The 14,454-nt window shown below is 45.4% G+C and overlaps 1 protein-coding gene across 2 annotated transcripts; it reads left to right on the top strand.

Moving 5' to 3' along the window:
* Positions 1-6: 6 nt before the first annotated feature.
* PTGR3 (prostaglandin reductase 3) lies at positions 7-11,365 on the top strand. Of its 2 annotated transcripts, none has more exons than XM_017866124.1 (2): positions 7-173; positions 6,642-11,365. In XM_017866124.1, the coding sequence occupies exons 1-2, from the start codon at positions 7-9 to the stop codon at positions 7,564-7,566; spliced, it is 1,092 nt and encodes a 363-aa protein (XP_017721613.1). In that variant the 3' UTR covers positions 7,567-11,365. The 2 variants fall into 2 exon arrangements, with proteins under 2 accessions (XP_017721613.1, XP_017721614.1); XM_017866125.1 differs by lacking the exon at positions 7-173 and adding an exon at positions 182-598.
* The last annotated feature ends 3,089 nt before the right edge of the window (positions 11,366-14,454 follow it).

Raw genomic sequence — 14,454 nt, 5'->3', positions numbered from 1 at the left:
GTGGACATGTCGTACGCCCGCCACTTCCTGGACTTCCAGGGCTCCGCCATTCCCCGAGCCATGCAGAAGCTGGTGGTGACCCGGCTGAGCCCCAACTTCCGCGAGGCCGTCACCCTGAGCCGGGACTGCCCGGTGCCTCTCCCCGGGGACGGAGACCTCCTCGTCCGGAACCGGTGAGCCCGGCGCCCTCCCGCCCCACGACCCCGTCCTCGCCCCCGGCTCGCGCAGCGCCGCTCCCGCCGTCCCCAGCCCGCCCGCGTGCCCACACTCCGGCGCGCGCTCGGGCGCACAGCCTGACTTTGCGAGATCCCGGGAAGTTGAACCCGCCGCCATCTGGCGAAGGAGAATGTGATGTGACTGTTACTGGTGTGAATATCCGATGCCACCGAACGTCCTCATAACTGAGGGTTATTTTAATTTGGGATTCCCCTCCCCTCCTCCAGCCCTCCCTCCTCCCCCTCCCGCTCCCGAAATAAAACCGACGGGACCCAGAAGGGGATTCTCCCCGCCGGCCCGCCTGCGCGCACCCACAGTTCCTGCGTTGACATAATCTTTAGGGTGGAGCGGGAGCAGCCTGGACGCAAACTGAGACGTTTAGGTAAACGTGCTTTGGAGGAAGGAGGCTGGGACCCGGCTGGCTTTCCCTGTTCCCTCCAGGTTGGCAGCTGCCTCGCAGTGGCGGAGCCTGTTGTTGGGTGTGTGGGTGTGCACCTCGCCGGTGTTGTCTGAGTGTTGTCAATGCAGCGTGACTGTTGTCTGTCCCCTGAGTGTAACGACCCCCGCGTGGCGGGTGTCCTGGGCAGCTGGGCCAGGGTCGGGGTGGGGGCATGGCTGCCTTTGCTGGCACGTTTTGCAGACATTCAGGTGACACCGGGTTGTTGCAAGACCTTCTGGCTCTTCACCCCCCCACGCTCCCCACCGTAGTGTGTTTCCGCCTCACTCATCTTTAGTAACTGGCGAAGCAACAGGGAGGAAACGGACCTCACTCTGTATCGGAGCCATGACCGCTTGGGTCTCTGCTCCGTGGGTCCCTGGCTGCCCGACTTGGCTGGCAAGGCGCTCCTCTCTGCCCTCTGCAGAGGCCTGCAAAGTCCCATCGAAATGGTTACAGTGCTGCATGTTTCAAGTTTAATAATAATATCGAAGGGGAGGAGTAAGTTCTGACTGTAACTTTGTTGTAAATTCTGTGCTAGAAAGTACCGCAAAGTCCCATGCACGGACTGAAGGACAAAATGTACCCTTCCTAAGTAGCTTGGTGTAGCATTTAATCTGTCCATTTTCGAGATTCCTATTAGCCTTCCTAACAAGACTGTAGTATGGAAGAATGCTGATAGGGTATAAAACTTTTGGAAACCTTTTGCGAAGAATGATTTGAACCATGGGTGGGATTGTGTGGAGGCGGGGGTGGGGGACTGGTCTGGAATGGCTTAAAGGGGAGTGTGTAGGGATCCTTGAAAATGTTTGCATTGGCTGTGGACACAGCAGAGGATTGATTCATTATGGGATGAAATGCCAGTGCTGTTGAGAGCGTGCACACAGCCCAGCTAAAAAGAAGGGCTTGAGTGTGTTTTCACGGGGAGCACACAAAACGCACGAGTGATTTCCTAGAAGTTGAAATGACACCAGACTGAAAAGATTTCCCAACAAACTTTGACGGGCAAGAAGTTCCACACAGGGTTTTTCCCTTTTTCTCCCTCTGATAAAGTATATTCTTGACTGCAAATACTAGTATAAACACACACACAAGTTTGTGAATAAAATTCCTTTTGGAAATAGTGTGATATGGGGAGGAGGCGACTGAGCGAGGAGGGGCAGGGGGAAGGTGGGACGTTAGAGAACTATAAGCCACAGCCTGGTGGGACCACCCGCCTTCGATGGAGAAGTGGAGAGGGCTCCTGCCGGCTGCGCTGGGTCTCCTGGGCCTCTCTACCTGCGGGTGTTAATCAGCTCTGTGGGGTTTTTTCCTCCTGTGATTCCCCTTCCTTCAAGCTTACTTCTGCCCTAGGACCCCTCCCTTTCCCCTTCCCCAAAGGGCAAGTTCTTCCCTGGAGAGAGAGGCAGAGCCAGGGTGCCTAGGCACTGCCTGCGCTGGATCACCAGGGTTGGTCCCGGGGCGGGAGACAGGTGGATCCCTGAATTCTGTGGTCAGAGCGCGGGAGTGCAGACTCCCATGTTTGGAGCTCCTCAGTGTGCTCAACTTTACAATCCATGCCTCTTTTTTTCCCTGCACACATGCCAAGAATCCCTTTAATATAAATAGTATCTCCATATGAACAACCTGACCTCTAGTTTCTTCCTTGAATCCTTAACGGAAAAGAATGGGGCCAGTTTTCTTTTGAGTTGGGAGGGGACGGAATCTTTTCTCCCCCTTTCCCTACTCTGTTGGAAAATCTGCTCCCACCACCACGTTGTAGGAAGATCCTGTATTCTTGCAAACAGTGTCAGTGGATGTAACATTTTACCGAGTTTTTTAAGAATAGAGGCTTAATAATTCACTGCATGTTAGTTCATTTTAATCCTAGACCAAATCTCCCCTAAGCAATGTTAATTGCTTTAAAATTTTATGCAAGTGCTTCTCATTTTTATCATCATAAAATCCGCTCTAGAATGAATTGAGTAAGCTTAAATTCACTTGTTTGGAAAGATGTTTGGAGGTTTTAATTGTACTCTTTTTTTTTTTTTATTTCAGTGAGCCATTTGCACATTTCATTGCATCTTAGCAGAAAATACAAATTCTTCATTCACAGGGAGGGATGTGCTTGTAAGATAGACATTGATTTAGGATAATAAAGTTTACTATTTAGAAAAGATGTAAGAAGGGGTGTATAAAATCCCTATAGAATGTATAATTGATGGTCCTTTATCCAGTCCTTACCTTACTGTTTTATGTATCCGAGAACAACTTCCCATCTCCCCCTCTACGCTCAGTCTTCAGAAAAGAAAAAGACACCCCAGGTTAAGTCAGTTTATGCACTATTTTAGCTTTTCCGTAAGAAGGTGACAGATTATTTCGTTTCCAAATATTTCTAACGATTTTCTGCTGAAGTGTAAGATAATGGAGCAAAGAGTTTGTAGGAATGGCTAAGGGAAGGTGGGGGATGGGGAAGGCGTTTTTGATGAACGGTTTGTTGCTTACGGGAGGGGAACAGTATTTTCTGCTGACTCTTCAGGCCGAGATTCCCCCCACACACACACACACTTTTTTCTTGTCTTTCTTTTCCTTCTTCGTTTCTTTCTCTTTTTTCCTTTCTTTTCCTTTTCTTTTCTTTTCTTTTTTTTTCTTAAGGCAGGTCTGCTTTGGGCGACTTTGTTTTGTCTCCCAGTATTGAAGGCTTTTACTCTGGACTTGAATCCTCGCCTTTGGTTTTTGTTCAGAGGAAAGCGTTCCCCTCCCCGCCGCAGGATCGCTCTGTTTCTCAGTAAACAAGACGAGGGAGTTTAGCACTTTTTAGTACATATAAGCTGGTGACTCTAGAAGGTATAGATTTGGAGAATGCCTGCGCCGGTCCTATTTTTTCCTGGGGTTCCTGGATTTTAGTCTCAAGTGGGTCCTCCCGTCGGATTACTGGAATCCTGCACTCATTGCATGCACATATTTTTAATTAAAGGGGGTTACAGGGAGGGTCTCCAAATGCTCGCATCCTTCCCAGCGTGTCTTTCTTGGCTTTCTGTGGCTCCCTGGCCCTTCCGCCCCTGCTCAGCATCCCAAGCCCCCCGTTCGCTTTGCGCCGGCTGCGCTTGAACTTGTTTCTGGTGGAGCAGAAGGCGCAAGCTGCGGACGCTCACGCAGAGGTAAGGACTCAGGCGGGTCCCGGACTGTGGAGGGTCCCCAACAGCTGCGGGGGTGAAGCCGTGTCAAAAAGGGGATACCGGTGGAGGTGGGGTCAGCGAACCGGGGGCAGGGAGACCAGGGAGACAGCGCCGTGCGAGGAGCCAACCGAGCCACCGCGGGCGCTTGCCGTCAGCCAGCCTAAGCCTCCTTCACCCACGACGCAGACAATTTAGAAGACGGCAGGGCAGGAGAGCGAGAGTGAGAAATGGGGGTGCCTGCGAGGCCAAGGTCATGGTCAAGCCGCCGGCGGGCCCTGTCTGGCGGCCACTGCGCTCCGGCGCGCCTCATGTGCGGGACTCGGAGAGAACTTGTCCACCCGGGCGGAGCTGCGCGGCCAGCGCTGGGACGAAGGGCACGGACTGGGCGCGCCTGCCGGGGCCGCCGCCTGGCCCGGAGAGGCCGAGGTCATGGTCGCAGGCCTGAGGAGCCTCCACTCTACCGCGGCGCCCGGCCTGCGCGGTCCCGACCCGCCCTGGAGTTGGGGTCAATGATCCCCCTCTCCGTGGTGGCGGAGGGGAGGCCGCAGGACTGCACGGCTGGAGCTGAGGACTGCGGCGGCAGGCACTTCTGAGGGAGAGGGAGTTGGACGGACGGAGCCTGGACGGGCACACGGGCCCCGCTCGTCTGCTGCCACCTCTCCAGCGCTTGCCCTTGCGAATAACTACGATGTTTGGTGTGGTTTTTCAAGCAAAGCCCCCTGGCAAACTTAAGCAGCCGCTGGCTGGCTGCAGCCACCCCAGCTCCCAGCAGAGCCCCACTCCCCCCTCCCAAACTTGGCCTCTGCTAACCGGGTCCAGCGCCTGTGCGCGCTCCCCAGGCTGCTCCGGTGCGCGTCCTGCTGCATCTCTCCACCTCTTCCCAGGAAGTGGCAAACCACAGCCTGGGGCGGGGAGAGGGGGAGTTGCGTTTTCCTCCTGTAGAGCCCCCAGGGCGTGCCCATTCCGAGGTGGGGAGGACTCTGAGGGCTGCTGTCGCAGAGGAGCTGGCCGCCCGGGCGTCCCTCCGAGCCCAAGGCGAGGTCTCCCTGCAGAGGAGCGGCCACTGCCTTTGGGACTGCGGAGACACCAGGGGGACAAGCCGGGAGGGATGAAGGGCGTGGGATGGGTTAATCATGGGCAAAGGATGGCACAGAATACAACTGGCAGTGGGTCGGCTCCTGTCCCCCCACCTCCAGAGCAAACCCTGCCGTCACTTCCACCCCCATGGGCACCTTTCCTGGAGTTTGCTTTACAGCCTAAGGCAGAGGCACGGAGACGGTTCCAGCTGGCTCTGCCCTGAGCTGCTGCTGTGAAGTCCACAAGCAAGCTCCCGGGAAGTGGGTCCTTTTTAAAACGCCAGGCCTTGAAAATTATGTAAATTTAAAGGAAAGATGGTAGGTTCTTTTCCCTTCTCTAAAATAGAATGTAGGAAAAAAAAAATTAGAACATAGGCATCTTGATATTAAATGCCAAATGAGAAACCAGCAAAACTCATCTTCCCCTCTTCTCGTGATTGTGTATCTTCTATGGGTATGGAATTGTGTAGGGTGTTATTGAGGCTGTGTGGTGTGCTAGCGTCTGAATGCAGCTTGACATCACAGAAAGCAGTTGCTCCCTGTGTTCTTATTTCTGCAATGTACAGAGACTTTTCTGTCCTGTAGATACACGGGGATGATCATAAGTGAGCATTTATAAGCGCAGAGTATTATCTATATCACAGTGAAAGTGTATTGCATACAGGACAGTTTTGATTTATTAAGTTAAAAGTGAATTCCTTTAAAATGACCTACTTAACAGCTTTCCTCCTGCCACTAGTTACTATTACCTTTCCATTCTATTACAGGTGGAAATGACATTCTTAGGGTCTTCCGTTATGTGTCTAAGCCACCTACTGACATTCTTAGTAGATGGCTTTTTTCCTCCTATGTATCAGGATATTTTTGTTATGAGGTATACTGAGATGAAAAAAGCTGGGAAAAATACTGGCCTCGCAATTAAATTGACTCTGGATACCAAAATGAAAATTATCATCTGGTATTAATCAAGTTATGTCTCTGCTTCTTGCTGAGGAAAAATATAGTGATGATTTGCTTTCCTTTTCATCTGAAAAGGACTGTGAAATGTTGAATGTTTCATAAAATCGCTCTACCCAATTTTGTTCAATTAATCAAAATGCATATTTTCACACTGGATGTAGTTACATCAGAAAGAAAATTTGCGACAGCCACTCTAACAGTGCTTCAAACAACCCCTGCAGGAACATGTAGCAACCAGTGACCTTGTACATTACATCAATCTTTAATAATATCATTGTCATTACTATTATTATCTTAAGTGTTAAATTGTTGCCAGAATCAATACAAGTCTACTTCTTTGAATGTATTTTATCCCAGTGTTGTTTTTAACATCTCTGTTAAGAGGCCAATTAATTTCCAACTCACAGCTCCAGTGAAGTTTATATGTAATGAGAACTTCCTGACTCTTTCTTTTTTTTGTTGTTTTTTTTTTTTTGCTTATTTCTACTTTTGAAAGAAAGCAGAAATAAATGGCATGTGAAACAAACAACTTGCCATTTAAAATGATATGAAATTATTTCTAAACTGATGACAGGATAAAATATGCCAAAAACTGAGTACAAAGCATGTTGAACTAATACTTGTGTAATTTCTTTTTTTATCTGGGCAGCAGGACTAATTTTCTCAAATTCGATCAGATTGTATAGCTTAGCAACCCCTCCACAGTAGCCAGAACTAGAGGAATTTCTCTAAGCAGAATCTAAATGCCTAACAAAAAACCCATCGTAATATATTTGTTTGTTTGTTTTCTTTTAGATTTGTTGGTGTTAACGCATCTGACATCAACTATTCAGCAGGCCGCTATGACTCCTCAGTTAAGCCTCCCTTTGACATAGGTTTCGAAGGCATTGGGGAGGTGGTGGCCCTAGGCCTCTCTGCTAGTGCCAGATACACAGTTGGCCAAGCTGTGGCTTACATGGCACCTGGTTCTTTTGCTGAGTACACAGTTGTGCCTGCCAACATTGCAACTCCAGTGCCCTCAGTGAAACCCGAGTATCTTACCCTGCTGGTAAGTGGCACCACCGCATACATCAGCCTGAAAGAGCTCGGAGAACTATCGGAAGGGAAAAAAGTTTTGGTGACAGCAGCAGCTGGGGGAACGGGCCAGTTTGCCGTGCAGCTTTCAAAGAAGGCAAAGTGCCATGTAATTGGAACCTGCTCTTCTGATGAAAAGTCTGCTTTTCTGAAATCTCTTGGCTGTGATCGTCCTATCAACTATAAAACTGAACCCGTAGGTACTGTCCTTAAGCAGGAGTACCCTGAAGGTGTCGATGTGGTCTATGAATCTGTTGGGGGAGCCATGTTTGACTTGGCTGTAGACGCCCTGGCTACCAAAGGGCGCTTGATAGTAATAGGGTTCATCTCTGGCTACCAAACTCCTACTGGCCTTTCGCCTGTGAAAGCAGGAACATTGCCAGCCAAACTGCTCAAGAAATCTGCCAGCGTGCAGGGCTTCTTCCTGAACCATTACCTTTCTAAGTATCAAGCAGCCATGGGGCACTTGCTTGAGATGTGTGTGAGTGGAGACCTGGTTTGTGAGGTGGACCTTGGAGATCTGTCTCCAGAGGGCAGGTTTACTGGCCTGGAGTCCATATTCCGTGCTGTCAATTATATGTACATGGGAAAAAACACTGGAAAAATTGTAGTTGAATTACCTCACTCTGTCAACAGTAAGCTGTAAAAACAGAACAATGACATAAATCAAAGGAGAAAGAAAATGGGCACTTTATGTCTCAGAATTACTCAAATCAATTTATTTTTAGTTGGTAATGGATATAATATTTCTTAAAACAAAAGTAAGGTGTTAATGAATAGGTCTCTCCTTCTCCTCCTCCTCCTCCTCCTCCTCCTCTTCCCTTGGGGGGGAAAAAGTGCTAATAAAACTTCCCTCCATGGCTAAGAGGGAAAACGCTTATATTCAATTCTTTAGTCATGGATGGTCTCGTTCCAGATTTGTTGTTCCAGGGAACTAAATTCATTCCTGATGCCAGATCTGATCGAGTCAGTATGTCTTCAGCTTGATCAGATTTTAAAATCAGTTTTGAAAGTGGTTCCCGAAAGAATCTTTGCTTTGGGAGAATTTGGTCTTATGCTAATAAGCAGTTCATGAGTGAGACGTGTAGCAAAAGCCAGCCATATATTTTCAGAATCTGTATCCTCAGGAAATGCTCCTTTTTTTCCTATAAATCACTAACCAACTATCTAAATGGACATGTGGGGGAATTTCCTCCCAAATTTGATTTTGTTATTAGAAAAATTATTCTGTGAACACAGATGTGTTTTGAAGAAGTAGCACGTAATGGCTTTTATCTACCATCATCCTGGTAAGGCACATGTGAAATGGAAATGTTCTCTTCCCTCTGAAGCAGCAAATTAATGTTGAAAACTTACATAGACAGAAAGTAGGTTTTGGAAAGGGAAACCACAGAGATTAGGGGGACTTAAAATTAATATAGGCACAGGAAAGAAAAGTATGCGCTCCTTTCACAGTGAGGGTTCGCCACAAAACGGGCCCCAGGAGGGAACCGCTGTCTAGGCGCACCACAAGGCCTTAATAACAGTGTGCTGCAATGCCCGAGGTAAGGCACGTCCCATCGCCCTGTGCACTGTAGGGACCTCAGTCATCTCAAGGAAGAATACATTTGCTTTTCCTTAGAGGCTTTCAAACTAGAAGCTGTATGTTACCTCTGATTCTGGGAACAGAACAGCAGCCGCTCATTCTGCATTCCTGTTTCCCTCTCCACGTGTTCTGGTGGAATGAGATGCTCCTTAGCACTACAACCTGATGTCCCACATTCACCCACTGACCACACAGGAAAAGCAGCAAAACCTGCACCCTCTCTTCTGAATCACGCCTGTGGCTCATCGGCTTCCCTCTTAACCTTTAGTGCCCTGAAGACTGCTGCCGCTGTCACCATTGCACTGAAACCCCACGGTGCCCTTCTAATTGAAGGTGAAGCCCACCAGATTATTTTTCAAAGTCTTAGGTTTCGGTGTATCTAACCTGCTCAATAAATATGGACGCAATTAAAGATGCTCTAGGAAAGTTGGGGACCGTATTTAATTTTTCTTTCCTTCCATCTCAGGAGCAAGGAAATCCTACTGCTGAATAGCTGTTAGTATGTATTTTACAAGATTTACTCATTTTCAGGTACCTAATGTAGCTGCTAGCATGCATGCACAACAATACAATTTATATGGTAAATGGAACCAAATAATGGCTTCACTGAATGTTATGGCTGCACTGAAGGGAAATGTCGCGGTAAATAGCTGCCAAATTATGGATCATGCCGAAGTGTCACAACTGCACTAAAGACAAATAGCACTAGAGGCTATTGCCACTGTGACGCTTTTGAGTTATGAAGAAGGGTAGCGGCCTGATGCGAGGCTCTTTGTGTCCTCATTATAGCAAAGGGTTACTGGTGCAGAGGACTAGGAAAGCCTGTCCAGTGTGGTGCTTAGTTATTCATCCGTCCCTTTCAGACTTAACAGCCACAGCAACATGGAAAGAGACTTTGCCTCTCTTTTACATTCACAAACAAACAAAGGAGGGGGGGAGCAGGTTTTATGAATGTAACTGTGCACAGGAAATGACTGGTAATGGAAAAATGTTGTAATAAAATAATCTAATCAAAGAATATTATTAAATTTAACATAGTCGATGTCCAAAAGGCTTAGTTGCCTCTTATGCAGATAGATGTGTGAAATCTAAGCAATAATGTACTTTCTCCCTTTGTAAAGACTTGGGGACTAAGGGCATTACCAATTAAATTGCTGCTTCGAAACTGAAGTGAGTCCGGTTTCTTTCATTTTAATGGGAGGGTAATAAAGATGAAAGACCAACATTTTAACTGATGGATCCCTTAAGCTACAGAATAGAAATTTATTATGTTTTGAGGGAATATACTAAATTCAGCTATGTAAAAATAAAATTCAAACACCCAGGATTAAAATAAAATATAATCTGAAAACCTCATGTTCTCTCTGTCCACAAACTAAGAAAGTGCACGGCATGCTGTTTTCACTTATTCTTAGAAAACAAGCATGAAAGATTCCGCCCATTCAGATAATGCCAAAAATATGTTTAAACTTTTTTTTTATTCTTTTGAAAAATGATTTGTAAATTGAGGGTCATAGTTCAGCATCAGTTTCATCTTCTGGGATTATTGTTCAAGACCAGCCTCTAATGGGAGGTGAAATGGTACGATGGTCTCAACACCTTTCTTGTGAACTGTAATACATATCACAAAAAGTACATCCATAATTCAGGGCAATTGTCAGTCTTTGTTTTAGAGAAGGGGCCGGGGTGGAACAATCCCAATGGGTAAATTATTTCTCAGTGTGGACTTCTCTGCATGTCGGGCTTAAGGTCACCAGCCGGGCAGGGTAGAAGGAGCTTGCCTCTGGGAAACTGAGGAGTCCCAGTGATCTGTTACCATTTGGTTATGACTTCTAAAGAGCCAAATGCTATTCGTTCAAACCTGTTTTGCAGGCAGAAAATACCAGCAGTGTCATTTAGGGGTTCCTTTGATGATGACTACTGCTGTTAACTGACTTCATTAAAGAAAAAAAAAGATTTCAGGGAATAGTTTGCAAAGAAATGAAGGAAGTTTTGCATCATCTATTCTATAAATTGTCATTATATGATTTCATCTGGATGAAGTACCTCAGGAGTAGGATAGAGTCTCTGTAAATGGTCATTAGTATTACATTCTGTGTTTATCTAATGAAAGTGCAGTGACAAGTAGCTGCTTCTTATTAAAATGAAAATCCTGCGTTATGTACTTGTGGAACATTCCAGCTAATGAGGATGTAATGTCCTCAGTACAACACAGACCTTCTTTTTGTGTTCACCACCACAAGATGCTGGAAACTTGACAAATGATATCATTTAAGACACATGCCTGCCTTAGGGACCTGGTTTTTGGCTTCCTGTTTCTGGCTTTTATTTGGGTAACATTTATAATAGCCACCCGACTTGTACCTGGGTAATGTTTTAACCCCTTCCCCGGAGTTCTCAGTTAGCATGAATTTACTACAGTCAGGGTTTCCTTTAAATTGGGGTGGGGGTGCTAAGCACTGAAAATATTTTTCTTGATTACTTTACCATGTGGACATATGGGATAAATACTGTATTTCAGATTTCTGTAAAATAGATGAGTAATGCACAGCTTTCAGAGCAAAAACAATGAAAAAAAGACCAGGCACTATCAACTTTGGATAACCATCTCCTAGGTGTTAAAAAGTTTTCTGAATGCAGTCTGGATGCAAAATGGCCTGATTTGATGAATTCATAATTTTCTTCTCTATACTTTCTACTCTCGTTTTATTAAATATTAGTTAAACAAGAATTATCTATGTAAACTTCATGGACTTTTTTGTCGGAAGTTCGATGTTCAGTATCTAATTTCCTAGTTATGGCCCAGCATTAAACGTTTGTGATCATATTTCAAAAGTCAAAATACAAAACTGGATTATCAGTACGGGTTGGTGTGGTCGTTTTAAACTTTTTCATTTTTTTCTATTTTTAAATTTTGTGGGTATCTAGAAGGTGTATATATTTATGGGGTACATGAGATGTCTTGAAACAGGCATGCAATGTGAAATAGCACATCATAGAGAATGGGGTATCTGCCTCCTCAAGCATTTATCCGTTGAGTTGCAAACAATCCAGCTCCACTCAGTTATTTTAAAATGTACAGTTATTATTGTTTATAGTCACCCTGTTGTGCTATCAAATAGTAGGTCTTACTCTATTTTATTTTTATTTTAAACTTTGAATTTTATTTTTCCTAGGCTTATAGCATCATGCTATCCCTCTTGTAAAAGGAGGAATGCTTGGCATGAGAACCTTATTGCTGTTACCATGAACCAACTATGGAACATTGGCAAAAAAAAAAAAAAAAAAAAAAAAAAAAAAAAAACAGTTATACAAAACACAACATTTTAATAATATGTGTCAGATCAAGTGATTCTTCGTAGTAGTTGATATTCACAGGAAGTCAAAAAAGTACATATTTCAATTATGTCTGCTTGAATCCTGTTTAATTCCTTCCCTAGCTGAGTAGCTAGTGTGACACAGTGGCAAGACTAAAGGGGCCTTGTAGTCCACACTGTCCTCGAGTCTATTCTTGCCCATTATAGACCTGCCCATCGGTGCTAGCTCACTGCATCCCAGGAGGCTTGACTGTCCTCAGGAAGCATGTTGGGGTGCCCTCAAGCCGTAGGGGAAGTATCATGGTGAGCAGAGTTTGGGGAAAACCAATACATTTTCGTGTATGCTGAGAAGCACTGGGCAGACTTGTTTGTTTGTTTGTTTGTTTTTGAGACAAGATCTCGGCTATCACCCAGGCTGGAGTGCAGTGGTGCAATCATGGCTCATTGCAACCTCAACCTCCCTGGTTCAAGCCATCCTCCCACCTCAGTCTCCTGAATAGCTGGGACTACAGGTGCGCATCACCATGCATGGCTAATTTTTTCTTTTTTTTTTTTTTTTTTTTTGTATTTTTTAGTAGAGATGAGGTTTTACCATGTTGCCCAGGCTGGTCTCAAACTCCTGGGCTCAAGCAGTCCTCCCACCTCGGCCTCCCAAAGTGCTGGGATTACAGGCATGAGCCACCATACCTGGCCTAAGTACAGAAATTTGAACATGTGCCTCCACCCCAAGCCAAAATGTCCCTTGAGGAGCACTATCTGATGGTTTCTTTGAAATGATATGAAATTAAAATAATTAAAATAGCCTGCACACAGGTGGTAGCATCTAATGTGAAAGATGGATTTATGCTTAGAGCTCAGAAAAATCCTCATAAAATTATGGTGTCTTATGCTTGGCACCTAAAGAACTGAACAGGATCTTAGAATGATCCAATGGGTGGTTTCTTTGGTTGGTGGGATGTGTTGAAACGTGGGTAAGGAATGGTGTCCTTAGAGGAGGGGTTGCTGTAGATGCTGAAACCCTGGAGGTCCATGGTTGCTGGCAGAAACCTAGAGCTGGAAGGAGCCTGCCCCCGTCTCTGGCCCTTGTGAATGAGAAGACTCAATTTCTATTTTTGTTTTTGTTTTTTTGAGAAAGGGTCTTGCTCTGTCGCCCAGACTGAAGTATAGTAGCATGATCTCGGTTCACTGCAGCCTTGACCTGCTGGCCCCAGGCGATCCTCCCACCTCAGCCTCCTCAGTAAAGTTAAGACTACAGGTGTGCGTTACCATGCCTGACTAATTTTTTTTTTTTTTTTTTTTTAAGAGACAAGGTCTCCCTTGTTGCCCAGATTGGTCTCAAACTCTTGGGCTCAAGTGACTTTCCTGCCTCAGCCATCCAAAGTGCTGGGATTACAAAATGCAGTGGCATAAGCCACTGCAACCGGCCCCAGTTGCTTTTAAACTGTTAAATTTGGGATTTAAAGAATAATCTAGTTCTACCCATTTTATGAATGAAGAAACTGGGACCCAGAGAGAAAAGATGCCCTGTCCAAGGTCACGGAGCCCGGACAATGGCCAATTCCCTCCCATCCGCCAGGTGACTTTTCTGCAGTCCCCTTTACCATCTGCCCGGGTCCTTTGGGATACAGCTGTCCAGGGGTTTGCAGAACAACAATTGGCCTTTGTTATAAATCTTTTTGTGGAGGAGTTGATAAACCTAGTAGAAGTATCACGATTCTGACCATGAAAGTGTGTTCAACCCTAATCCAGCACAATTAGGATTCCAGATCATTTGATTCTGTGTTGTCTAAATATCACAGTCTTCTGAAAGTTAAAAACAAACAAGTCAGCCTCAATGGAATTAATGGTTGAATATCCATAATTTAGTTTTAATGCTACAAGGAAGGGCTCCTATCAGTGTGTTCTTATAAATCAAATAAAATCAAATAGAGAAAATCGTGTAGAGCGTTCATTCTCTAGAAGGATTTCACCTACATGTTTTTGCCTATAGAAAGCTGATAGTGTTTGACTATCATAATCTTTGCCTTCATAGCAGAATATCTAGAATTTGAATTTGCTGTTCCGCCCAAAATCAAATCCTGAATCCTGTAGACTCAGCTCCTTGGGGGATGAATTCACTCATTGATGGCAGGAAGTATTTTAAGGTGAAGGGGATATGCGTGGGGAAGACATCAGTGGGTCCACATTTCATGCTCACATGTGGCAAGAGCCCTATATTCTGTATAAATGACAGATCATAATTAAGGGTCAGAAAGAAGCCCTTCAAAACCACATGACATTGAACATCCATGTCTTTCCACATCGTTTCTGTCTTCCTTCCCTCAAACTCATGCATAACAAGCGTAAACTTTCAACTTTACATGAACAAATCCCTTCCCAATAGAAACAGCTTCTTTTAACATTGAAAAACCACTTCACAGGAATGGCCACAATGTCAAAGGCAATCACATTTTGTAGAAAACCTCACTTCTCACCGGGGGACTGGAAGCGATCGTGTTCCCTCTATATGTTGTTAGAATTTACATTTGGAAATTGAATTGTCTCCTTGAGGGTTTTTACTCAAAGTAACTTGGAGAATTACTTGTGGAATGAGGGCCAGTTGAAGGAGCCCCAGTGTCAAGCCAACTGTAGA

Source organism: Rhinopithecus bieti, unplaced genomic scaffold (genome assembly GCF_001698545.2).
Source record: "Rhinopithecus bieti isolate Rb0 unplaced genomic scaffold, ASM169854v2 scaffold_84002, whole genome shotgun sequence".
In the NCBI taxonomy this organism is placed as follows: Eukaryota; Metazoa; Chordata; class Mammalia; order Primates; family Cercopithecidae; genus Rhinopithecus; species Rhinopithecus bieti.
This window is presented reverse-complemented; position numbering and strand designations above follow the sequence as displayed.